Below are 13401 nucleotides of genomic sequence, written 5' to 3' on the forward strand. Positions count from 1 at the left end.
TTTCCCTGTCCTAGTGTTGGTGTATCCCTGCCATAGTGTCATTGTTTTCCTGTCCTAGTGTCAGTGCTTCTCTGTCCAAATGTCAGTGTTTCCCTGTCCGAGTATCAGTGTTTCCCTCTCCTAGTGTAGGTGTTTCCTTACCCTAGTGTTAGTGTTTCCCTGTCCTAGTGTTTGTGTTTCCCTGTCCTACTATCATTGTTTACCTGTTCTAGTGTAGTTGTCTCTTTCATTTCTGTGTCGGTGTTTCCTTGTCTGTGTGGCAGTGTTTCTCTGTCCTAGTGTCAGTGCTTACCTGTCTGTGGATCAGTGTTTCCCTGTCCTAATGTTGGTGATTCCCTGTACTAGTGTCAATGTTTTCCTGTCCTAGTATTTGTGTTTCTTTGTCCAAGTGTCAGTGATTCCTGTTTTGATCTCTGTGTTTCTCTGTCACAATCTCTGTCTTTCCAAGCCCAAATATTTCTGTCCATCCCCGGTCTCTGTTTCCCTGCCCCGTTCTTTGTGTCCTTCCGTCACAGTGTGTGTGTTATATTGAAGTGTAGTTTGTGTCTCGTGGTCCTAACGCCTGCATTCGCTGTTCCAGTGTGTGTATCTCTCACCCTTGTGTTTGTGTCTCACCACAGAGTTTGTGTCCCTCTGGTTGTGTCTCTCTGCCCTAGTGTTGTGTCTCTCTGCCCTGTTCCTGTGCCTGTGTTTATCCACCTCGTCCATTGTGTTCCGGTGCTGAAAGGTGCTGTGTCTTTCTGCTCTAGTGTCTGTGTTTTCATGTGTCAGTGTTTGTTTTCAAAAGTGCCTGTCCTGGAGACTCTCTCTGTCAAATTTGTGAAGTACGATAGATTGTATAGATTGTATGCTATACATCAACATGCATACTCCACTCACTTTGAGTAGTGTATTATGTAGAAGTACTGTCTCCCCTCCTCAGGGACTAGGGTGTTGAGTCTGTGCTCCCACCCTGTGAATCATGGCAGCAGGACAGTGTCAAGCACACAGGTGAATCAATCATGCATGTGTGAAGAGCACACAATCTAGCCCTTCGAGGCCATCTCTGGTGAGTGAGGGGCATATGTACAAGCCCCTATTGCGATGGGATTGGCAATTTTTGTGGCGTTCCAGCGGCGATAGTAGCTTGGCCTTATTTACAAGGCAGCGTTAATACACTTAACGTGGCTCACTCTGCCTTTTAAATAAGGCACCCTTTCACGCTATGCTTAGGGTGAAAGGGGTGTGAAGTGGCTGCTGCAGTGGGCGTTACACCGCAACACACATTGATTTTGAAAAGCAAACTGCAAGGGGGCCTTCCTGCACACAAACAATCCTTAAAAATAAGGACATTTTGTAACTTCCATGTGTGCTCCATTAAGCAGCACACATAGAAGTGACAAAATGGTATTTCAAAATTGTTTATGTGCAGAAAGGGAGACCTTCCTGTACATAAACAATTTTACCCTGCACACAGACCCCCTTGCACTATGGTGCAAGGGTCCCTGCGTTGGCGCTACACTGCTAAGAGTAGTGCCAGTGCAGGGGGAAATGCAAGGCTTCACCATATCCTTGTAAATATGGTGCAGCCTTGCATTTCTGTAGTGGCGGAGTGAGGGGTTAAGCCATGACAGCTAACACCTCAGTCCCCACTTCTTTGTAAATATCCCCCTGAGTGCTCTGAACCTAGAGAACATAACATTCCCTGAAAGAGAGTAGACATCTTAATGGGAGCCTGCGAGGGCAGTGACGCTCATTACACAGCCCTCTATTTCAACACCGAAAATCTCTAGCCCAGAAACTAAAACAAGCCCTTTCAAAGCCAATAGGTCTGGTGCGACGGCTAATTTTTGTTCCGAAATTCTTATTACAAAAACATGCCACAAATAGTAAAAAAAAAAACTATGCTTACATGTAAACATCACCCTCTATACTTGAAATAAAAATGATAAAAGCATAAAATATAAAGCATTCAGTGATGTGACTGTTTTATTATTGCTGTTTTTTACTAACAAGCCTTCCACCTGCTTTGTGCGTGTTGGTGACGGGGACAAGACTAAACCACACCGGAAGCAGACACTCAAACCAAAAGCACAATGCTTCAGTGTCACATAAACACTTTGAGGCATATTTACTAGAAAATGACACAGCACGGCGCTGCAATCCATCTTGCTGAGCAGTGGTACTACAATATAAAAGTACAGCGATGCGTCGTATTTACAGCAATAAGACACACCCCTGTGCTTTCCTCTGCGCTGGCCCACAATTGGCTGCCTACCTCCAATGCAGGCACCCTTACACCATAGTGAAAGGGTGCCTAAGTTGCAGGGACGATTGTTTTTGTGCAGGAAGGTACACCTTCCTGCACAAAAACCAATCATTCATGGCGTTGACTCCTATGTGTGCTGCAGAATGCACATAGACAGAGCAAACAACGAGACTTCAGTTTCGGACAGACAGTATGGGGGAATCAGGGAATCGCGGGGTAGCGGGGGTGGGGCGGGGGGATGGTTACGATGTGTCATCCGGGGTTGTTTCCTGCTTAAATTGTATGAGCAGTTGTGCCCATTCCAGGGAAATGGGATGTTTGCGTGTTCCCTGCACCTCCTCCGCACATATGATCTCTGCCTCTGCAGCCCCCCATTTGTGCACTGCCCCAATCCAGGCCACCACTGGAGGACCCGAGGGTGCTCTCCAGTGCATTGCGATGGCTCGTTTGGCTAATAGGAGGGCGAGGGAAGTGAAGCGCCACTCCTTCATCCACTCAAGACATGGGCTGGGGGGGCATATCTGCTCTACTGTTCCTTTCTCATGGTGCTTTTTATGTAACCCTGTATGTTGTAGAGACCTGAGCACATGATTGACTTATGTATTTACCCCCCCTCCTTGAGGGGCGTATATTTGTAAAATCTAAATAAAAAAATTCAAACAGAGCAAACAACGAGGAGAAATAAAGGTATTTCTCCTCTGACGCATTTCCAGGCTTGCCAAACCATGCAAATCTTCAAATGCGTCAGAATCCATGGGTGTTTCATTCAAGCATTCACAGCAACACCCATGGAATGCCCCACACAAAACTGATATAGTCGGACAGCAAAGACCCAAAGGCACCTGGACTGTCGCATGCAGCACCAATACAGTCAGAGAACAAAGGCACAGGCACCCAGACTATCACATACAACACAGACACAGTCATGGAAGAAAGACAGAGGCACCCAGACTGTCACATGAAACATAGACACAGTCAGACAAAAATGACTCAGGCAGCCAGACTGTCACATACAATGCAGATACAGACTGTCAAGAAAGGCACAGGCACCTGGACTACCACATACAACATGAATACAGTCATAGAAGAAAGACACAGGCACCCAGACTGTAACATATAAAACAGACACAGTCAGACAAGAAAGACATGGGCACACAGATGGTCACAAACAACACAGATTTAGCCATAGAAGAAAGACACAGGCCCCCAGACTGTAACATATACACCAGACTCAGTCAGACAAGAAAGACCCAGGCACACAGATAGTCCCACACAACACAGATGTAGTCATAGAAGAAAGACACAGGCACACAAGATGTCACGTACAACACCAACACAGTCAGACAAGACACAGATACACAGACGTCACATACAGCACAAATACATTCAGACAAGAAAGACACAGGCCCACAGGCTGTCAAATACAACTCAGATACAGTCAAAAAACAAAGATACAGGCACCCAGACTATCACAGACAACATAGATACAGTCAGAAAACAAGGTTACAGGTACCCAGACTGTTGCATACAACACAGATACAATCAGACAACAAAGACACAGGTGCACGGACTGTCACATACAACAGTGATACAGAGTAAGATCGGAGGTTCTCTTCTTTTTGAACTTTTGTGGTATCAACAGTGGAGTGTTAGAACTTCTTAGGGCACGATTCACACCAGATAGTTACATTTTTTTGCTGAATAACTGGGAGAGAAATGATGTAGTGCTGATGGAGCAGTAATTTCTTCTGGTAGTTTCTCAATGCAAAACCCTCATGCTACCTCTAATTTACCGCTCAAAAGGTGTTGGGCCCTTCACACCATGTATTAGCTTCAGGAGACTTTAAATAAAGATGAACAGTCAAAATACAATTATTATTGTAAGCCAATAAAGAGAGTTGTTGATTATTTTAAAGGGTTTTATTTTCTAGTCAAAAGTTAAGATTTTTCTCTGACCCTTTATTCATTAGTAAAATATCAATTAGGTTACAGAATTTGGAAAACAGGAAAAATATCAATAATACAGAACACATTACAGTCTGCATATAAGCATTACATGTAGTTATGAAAATGTGGCGCAAAAAGTCTTAAAGAGTTTCTAAGAAAAATAGTCTTGCAAAGCTAATCAATAATTAAATAGTTGGCAAAAATCTCCCATAAAGAGAAATAAATGCACAAGACAAATAAATCTTTTCAGACCTAATTAATTAGTCAAAGCATAAACTTAAAGTTTAGCATCTAAATCTAAAGAGCCTTTCTATCTGTTGCTGCTCTGTGCATCTCTCTGTGTCAAAAGAGCAAAAAGGACGGAGACAGCCCGCCCTTCACCAGACCTCAAAGGAATGTGGCCTGCAGACAGTGCCAAAATATGACGTGGAAGCAAGAAACCTCCCCCTGACTCCTCGGTCGCACCTCCCCTTCAGCAATCTCCCGGGACGTTTCGCGTACCTAACCCATAGAAGCCAGCTGAGCTGAGAAAGCCAGCCCCCATCCAGAGAGGACATTGTTTTATACACTAATTATTGGCAGACTACACAAAGATGTAGCATCTTTCAGGAAAACCTGTACGTGATTAGTCAGTCATGATGGCATGAGTTCTCACTCCCCTGACTCATTCTAAAAACCTGACTTCACCAGTTTTAACAAAAGAAGCATACATGAATAACTACATTTATAAACATTTGCAACATTTACTAGGAAAAATGTTTCATTCTAGTTTTCTTCCTTCCCTTCTCATCGTAGTCAGATGGACACTTTTAACTAACACTGGTACATTGGCAGAATCACAAAAATGTACAGTTCAGGTTGTCCTTGACTTTTTTAGGAAAGCTGGTGTCTGCGCATGCTCTCTTCTCTTTTAATGCAAGCCATAGCCTTGCTGGATTCACAGGCAGCCATGTTTTGTGTAGGCCCCAAAAATAAAACAAACACAAAGATAATATTAATTTCATGTAAATCAGCCCATTATATTTCCCAACTCCATACTAATACCCCTTATAAATGTTTACCTAGCCAAGCTATTAGTTTCAAGCAGCTTTTCTAATATTTATGACAAGATGCTAAATAAATGTGCAACATAGCATTTTCATGCATTTAGTGTAAAATTTCAAAGCACACACAGTTATTATAGCACACACAGTTAATACAGCACACACAACAACATGCTTTAATGTTTTAGATAGCTTTTCATGCAAACAAGCATTTAGTCCCCTGTGTCGTGTTTGGTGCATTATTAATTCATTGAATGTGGCCTGGCGCCAAAAGGCCGCCAGGACTCTAACACGCACTACTACAAATAAAATATTTCTTTCAATCAATTCTTGTTAAACTTGTCAAATATAATTAAACCTCAAATTATACATCACAATTCAATCCTTGTGAAAAGCATATATCAACAATTCTCAAATCAGCTTTACATTGATGTGATACAAATCAATTTATACATTCAATCAAAAACGCAATAACACCCAATGCATTTCGGGGCGGGGGCCCCTTCGTCAGGGGTCTGAAATGAAAAGCAGAGAAAAGGAAACCTATTACTCTCGGTGTTAATGGGGAATCAATATTGCTAAATACTGCCTCTTATTATCAAAAGAGCTTACCTCGTGATTGCGAGTGCTGAATACTCCTACATGAAATAGTGCATTAAACAAAGTCCTAGAGTAAAAGAAGAAAAGAAGAATCGTTCTATGCCGTCTGTATGTTCAGCGGCGGGAATAATATCTTAAATAAGGAGAGACATTGGATTTACCTGGTCCTCACTTGGGTATGTCGAGTCTGCGAAAAATAGTAATCACAGACCATCAGTAACATAGCTCGAAACGAAAAATAATGTACAACAGCATTATGATGCTGGGTTAGCCTCACCTGTTGTGTTCATGAATACGACCTGATTCCTTAGTGTCTGAAATATGCGAGTAAAAAAAGAGGAACTTAATAACTCTTTAATGTAAGGGCTGTAAGAGGAAGTTCAGATTATAGTAAAAAGAACTCTTTTACCTGCAGGGATTTGATTATGGCTCGACCCCGCTTGTGCGCTTGTGGGTTGTTTTATCTGTGAACATTGAAATCAAAAATATCACTGTACTAACCATTTCAGGCGCAAAAATATCGCGCTTGAAAGCTCGACATTTCCTATTCTTTAGAGAAACACATAGGCTTACCTGCGGGCTTCTTCAGGTATGTCGGTCCCGCTTAGTATTTAGAACTCTGCGTGAACAAGAATACATGCATCAGTTGAGAAAACTGCCTGAACATCAGCGAGAGTGTTCGCTGTGAAATGGTATTATAGTTAGAACGGAGGTGACCCTGAACTCACCGTTTACCGCACTTCTAAAATCTCTGTACTCCCGGTGGCGACAGCGTCGAGGTTCTGTCTGGACTCGACCATGTAAATAAGTCCTTTCTTTCTGTTACTACCCTTGTCAGACATAGAGGTCATAGAGTTATTAAGTTCCTCTTTTTTTACTCGCATATTTCAGACACTAAGGAATCAGGTCGTATTCATGAACACAACAGGTGAGGCTAACCCAGCATCATAATGCTGTTGTACATTATTTTTCGTTTCGAGCTATGTTACTGATGGTCTGTGATTACTATTTTTCGCAGACTCGACATACCCAAGTGAGGACCAGGTAAATCCAATGTCTCTCCTTATTTAAGATATTATTCCCGCCGCTGAACATACAGACGGCATAGAACGATTCTTCTTTTCTTCTTTTACTCTAGGACTTTGTTTAATGCACTATTTCATGTAGGAGTATTCAGCACTCGCAATCACGAGGTAAGCTCTTTTGATAATAAGAGGCAGTATTTAGCAATATTGATTCCCCATTAACACCGAGAGTAATAGGTTTCCTTTTCTCTGCTTTTCATTTCAGACACCTGACGAAGGGGCCCACGCCCCGAAATGCATTGGGTGTTATTGCGTTTTTGATTGAATGTATACATTGATTTGTATCACATCAATGTAAAGCTGATTTGAGAATTGTTGATATATGCTTTCCACAAGGATTGAATTGTGATGTATAATTTGATGTTTAATTATATTTGACAAGTTTAACAAGAATTGATTGAAAGAAATATTTTATTTGTAGTAGTGCGTGTTAGAGTCCTGGCGGCCTTTTGGCGCCAGGCCACATTCAATGTTTATGTCAGTGTGCAGGCACTAATCTAACACGGCACACATACCGGATAAACACACACAACAATTGACTATTTGAGTGCGGCACCCATATATATACATTGGCATTATTAATTCACACACATTATAAAAAGAGGTGTTATTTACTGAAAATATTTATCAAAATATGCAACAAGTCAAAGTCTATTAAGACAGGAATATGGATTTAGATTACAAGGGATGAGCTGGGAAGAGAGAAACACATTCTATTAATCTTCAAAGGTAAAAAGGCCACTTTTCTCTACACTGCAAAAACACATGTTTATTCAGCAAAAGCATTTCAGACTGAATAGGCCTCACTTTCATGTTTTTCATGTGCCATGTTTTTTTACTTGCACCAAAATGTGCGTGGCAATTTAAATGCAACCTACCTAAAGCACAAAAAATAAAACAATGCCTGGCTGCAGATGAAATCTGCTCCATCAGTGCTTTGTGTGCCAAGCAGGCTATCTTGTACCGAATCCTTGCTTCAAGAGAGAGCCAGTTGAGTTGTATTAGATTTGGTGTTATGTGATCAAGTTTTCTTGATCCTGTGATGAGTCTGGCAGCTGAGTTCAGAGTAGCCCTTAAAGTGGCCAGTCTAGTTTTGGGTAGCCCTGCCAGGGTCACTCTTCTGTTATCTAAATGGGAGAAAACCAGGGATTGGAGTGCCAGCTGCATGTCATCTGGAGGCAGGAATGGTATGATTTTCTTTAATGTGTTGAGTTGGTGATTGGCTTTTCTCGTTGTTGCACTGATGTGGTCTTGCAAGTTCAGGAATTTGTCCAAAGTGATATCTAATGATCTAGCAGAGTCAACAACACGTGGGATGCAATTAAGGGCAGTTATTTGTTTTATCCAAACCTGAATGGGGACAGAATGATTGTGTGGGGCAATCAGGAGGAATTCCATCTTGAGTGTATTTAGCATACTACTGTGGTTGTGAGATAACCACTGTTGTATTTTCAGAAGTGCACAGTTAAGAGTTTTGATGTCATTTGGTGAAGACATTTTCATGTACAATTGCGTATCATTGACATTCATGTCATGGTGTATGTGTGTGCAGTTCAGAATGTTGGTGAGAGTTTACATGTACAAGTTGAAAAGTCTGGGTGAAAGTGCAGATCCTTGAGGCACTCCAGTTGAGACCAGCTTACTGTTGGAAAGCTCATAGTTGACTGTGATTCTTTGTGTTCTATTTTGAAGGAATGAAGAGAATCAAGGTAAAACTGTGCCCGATAACCCCATCCTTTTTTCAAGAAGATCAATCATATTGTCATGTTTAACGTCTAAAATGCCAAGAAAAGATCAATCCTTATAAATAGGCAAGGTTTGTTCTGGTCAAGTAGTCTTAGGGCATCATCAGCAATGTGCGTTAAAGCTTTTTCAGTACTGCGTCCAGTTCGGTAGCCAGATTGGTATTGGCCAAGGAGCTGGATCTGTTCGATGAGAGTATAGAGTTGTGTGTGTATGTATTTCTCAAGTAGTTCGGCTAAAATCAGGTTATTAGAAATTAATCGCCAGTTGTGAGGATCAGATAAGTCTGCATATGGCTTCTTTTGTGATGGGGGTGACTTATCCTATCTGGAGGCAATTGGGAATCAATCCATGCACAAGAGATTCATGGACAATCTTAGACCAGACAGGGAGAAGGGAAGATGTAATCTCTTTAAAGAACTTGGCAGGCATAGGATCATTGGAATGATTTGAAGGTTTTAATGAAGTTATAGTGTTGAGTAGCTCGGCATTGTCTTGTAGTATAAAGGTATTCAATTATGCATCTTTTTTTAGAGTATAATCCACTGAGCCAGGAAGGCATGAAGAGGGAGAGGACTGAGACTAATAATAAGTCTTTCTTTCAGAATTCTATTTTGTTTAAGTTTGAAGTTTATTATGCAATAAACAATATGAGAAATAGCATGTACAAAAAGTGCAATACATCTCCATTAGATTATAATTATAAAGAGAAAAAAATAGAACCAAAACACTATTATTATCAAAGAACATACTTAATGCAGCAAAAGGGAGTAGAGAGAGGAAAAAGGGAGGGGGTATGGAATAGGAAAAAAGAAAATATCTAAAATGTTATATCTCTAGAAAAAACGGGAAATAACAATTACATAAAATTCAGTAAACACATGAAAAATCAATTGAGGTATAAAGACTCATACTGTGATATGGAATGCAATGTAATGGGTAATATGATAAGATAAAGAAGAAATAGAAAGACAACACATTTCATCAGGGAGGTTTACGGACCTCATCTGCAGTGTTGACATGTGTAGCAGTAGTAGAAGCAATCCAAGTTAGGTAGGTAGTCAAAGGGAGCCACACAAAGTCTCTTTTAATAGTTAAAGAGATAGGAGTAACGTAATTAGTATCTAGTCTGTGATGGAAACAGACTGCATTCCTACCAAGCTGTAAAAGTGACTTTGTCTGCCTGCTTACAATTGGACATTATTAAATGGAGGGCCACTGTTAGTAATAAATCTATTAATTTAACATTTGATGGAGATTGGGGCCATTGAGGAGATATGGAGCCTAAGTAGAAAGAGAGAAAGAGACATTAGTTTGAAAGATTTTGTTAATTTGGGACCAAACTAATTGCCAAAAACCAAGAAATAGATGGACAGTCAAAAACCGTGTGTTTCAAGTCGGCATGTGTGCAAGGACAAAACCAGCAGGTAGGTGTAGAGTCCAAAGAGAAAGAAGCCAATTTAGTAGTGGTTAATAAGAGGCATTGGTAAACAAAATAAAGGGTTTGAGAAGTGTTAGCAGCCCGGGAAGTTTTATGAATTTTGAGCCATAGTTTATCCCAAATGAGGGTTGACTAGCATTCTGTTAGGTCCTTTTTCCAAGCCAATTCAGCCTTCGTTTTGTCCCTATCTGAAGAAAGAAAATGTTATCAAAGAGGAAGTTGAAGGAGAAGAAGTTAATAGGGGAAAAAGAGTGGAGCATCTAGAGGGTAAGTTAGGAGCAGATGATAGAGAATTAAGATATTGAGTAAGTGAAGGTAATAAAAGGGTATATTGTGTTGTAAAAGATGACGGTAGTGAACATTTCTTTTGAAAATCAGAAAAGGATAAGGGAACCTTATCCAATATTAATTGAGAGATCAAAAAAATCGCTAGAGTCTCCAAAATTTCCATTAAATGGTGCAGTTTTTTTATATGTCATAAAGTATTATACCAAATGGGCTAATGATCCAAGGAAGAATGTGAAGGATATGAGGATGGTAAGAGTGGGATGAGAAGCTTACGCGTATGGGAGGTAACTGGGGGACGAAAGGAGGGAATAGTTTTGGTACAAGCAAGAGATTTAATCAAAAGGGGATATGAGAAACTTTTCTATAGAAAACTAAACAGGAAGGCAAATACACTAATCAGTGGAAAGCCAACAAGATGATTGTTTTAAAGAAAATGCGTAATGGTCGGATTTGAAATCAGGAAATTTAAGATCACCAGAGGATTTGTCTGCTTTCAAAGACGACAGGGCGATGTGAGGCGATTTACCTTTCCAGAGAAATTTTGTTAACAGGGAGTCCATTTTCTCAAAATAAAAGCCAGGAATATGTACAGGAATCTTTGACAGAATGTACAGAATCAAAGGAGAAAGCATCATTTGATGGAATCCAATCTGCCCCAACAAGAGAGAAAAAGTTCAACGTTCAATAGTGTTGGATAAGGTTTTGATGATGAAGTCAAAATTTAGCTTCAAAGTTTCAGAAATGTTAGAAGAGAGCCATAGACCTAAGTATTTTATTTTAGAAGATTGCCAAGAAAAGCCGGTAAATACAAAATCATGTTTAAGGCACGTCATATTTAGGGGTAGGATCTCGCATTTGTCTGAATTAAGACGGTACCCAGACAATTGGGAAAAAGAGTCTACCTGTTTGAGAAAAGAGGGAATAGATGAGACCGGATTGGAACAATATAAAAGAAAGTCATCTGCATATGCAGACACTTTGACAATATAAAAGAATGGCACTTGCATCTTAAAGGGGCTCAATGTCAAAGCCATCTCCAACTACATGGATCAGAAGCGTCTCATCGCCTACATCCAAGAGACTGACAACAATGTATCACCGCCTCTTCTCCTTGCATTGAGTCTTCGATGCAGACATTTGCTCCACCTAAAGTACTGTCAGTATGACCTATGTGAGTCCTGTAGCTGGCCTGTCCTCCATCGCTGTTGGCCTGACCTGTGGATTTACCTCCTGTCTAGCGCAACTCCAAGTCACCCCTTAGCACTATTGACTTTGTAGCACTATTTTTTGTTTATTCCTTAAAAATCCATAATTCTGGTTCTTCTTATTGTTTTTTTGTCATTTTTGACTTTATTTTCTCATAAATTATTCTCTACTTTTCTAGCCATGTGTGGAGTATTTTTGTGGTGTTTTTATTGCAATACTGTGTGTGTGTGTGTGTGTGTTGCACAGATTCTTTTCACACTGCTTTTTTGATTAAACCTGACTGCTCTCTGTCAATCTACCAGAGAGTGAGGACAGGTTATCATTTAGTGTGCATCTGGCTTACCCTGACTAGGATTGTGGTCCCTACTTGGACAGGTTGCATACCCCTGCAAATAGATACCCAATTTCTAACAATTGTTTTAAAATATAAATTATGTTTAAAAAGATATCTTGAGAATCTTGCAGTAGTTAATGAAGCCTACTTTAACAAGATTGACGACATCCTGTGATTGATATATATCTGATTGTTATCTTAATTCACGGTAGGTTCAATGTCCGTTATTATCGGGATTTGTTGGCCATGGTTTTTGCAATAAAAGAAATCAATGAAACACCAGATCTGTTGCCAAACATCACCCTTGGCTTCCGTATATTTGATTCCTGCATGTCTGAGAGCCGAGCCATTCAAGGGGTCCTGGATCTCCTCTCTGGTGAAGAAGTGACAACTCCCGGATACCGTTGCCCACCACGTCCCCCACTGGCTGGCATCGTGGGGGAAACAATGTCATCCTTGAGTGTCCCAATGGCCAGGATTATGGGACCTCTTCATTATCCCCAGGTAAAGATCAGAAACAATTCATAAAAAATGCTTATTAGAAGATTTTAAAGAAATGTTTCAAATGTTGTTGAAGGTTAAGCATTCATTTATATAACACTAATGGAAAACACAACTATTTACACACAAAAAATTACAGTCAATCAACCTCCCAGCCTAAACGTGTTTAATATAAATGACATGGGGAAGCTCTTGGTGAGCCTAACCTCACTTTCTCTACTTGCAAATTAAATACACTGAGCACATTGCACATTCTGTTATGAGATCTGACAATATTTCTCCTTGATTGGTGAAGATGGCGTCAGCTAAGCTGTACAGCAGGAACTACTGTCCAATGAGTCGAGGAGAACAAAACTCAAAGTCTCCAAACATGCCTACCCTACCTGTCCAGCACTTGAATTTTAACAGCAATATGACAGTGTAACAATCACAATGCAGAGCTATTCCTCACCCTAATTTTTTTAAACTGGTCATGTTGTCTATTAGATTCTGCACACTGGGACTCTGCTAACGAAACACCAGTGCAGGTACTCTGACCCCTGAAAACTTGTTGAATTGGTTAAATAACCTGATTAGCACATTTAGCTTACATATATGTCCATAATATATAGTTCCCAGTGTACCCAGGGCCGGTAAGTTAAATTTTACTAGTGGACTGTAGCACCTTTAGTGCCAACACTATAGTGACAATGGAAAACATGTTTTCGGGCCTACCCCTACAGCCTAAATGTGCAGTTTAAAAACTGCACATTTAAACTGGCCAAATAAAGAAACTAGCAAGTGTTAGAAACAGGATTTCTGGTTGCCAGATGGATACACCCTCTCCAAGCAGGAACCACAATCCTAGTTAGGGTAAGCCAAAACACACCCACAATTAACCTGTGCTCACTCTCTGGTACCTTGGCAAAGAGCAGTCAAGATTAAATTAAGAGGCAATGTGTACAGCCTTTGTGCAATACTTCAAA

The 13401-nt window shown here is 40.5% G+C and overlaps 1 protein-coding gene across 1 annotated transcript in view; it reads left to right on the top strand.

Moving 5' to 3' along the window:
- Positions 1-10452: 10452 nt before the first annotated feature.
- The window catches only part of LOC144774083 (extracellular calcium-sensing receptor-like), a 147665-nt gene continuing 144716 nt past the window's right edge, over positions 10453-13401 (top strand). The window contains exons 1-3 of the mRNA XM_078659110.1: positions 10453-10644; positions 11410-11555; positions 12148-12439. Coding sequence (XP_078515236.1) covers positions 10453-10644; positions 11410-11555; positions 12148-12439 — 630 coding nt within the window. The remainder of the gene's footprint in view (positions 10645-11409; positions 11556-12147; positions 12440-13401) is intronic.

This window comes from Lissotriton helveticus, chromosome 8 (assembly GCF_964261635.1).
Source record: "Lissotriton helveticus chromosome 8, aLisHel1.1, whole genome shotgun sequence".
NCBI classification, from domain to species: domain Eukaryota; kingdom Metazoa; phylum Chordata; class Amphibia; order Caudata; family Salamandridae; genus Lissotriton; species Lissotriton helveticus.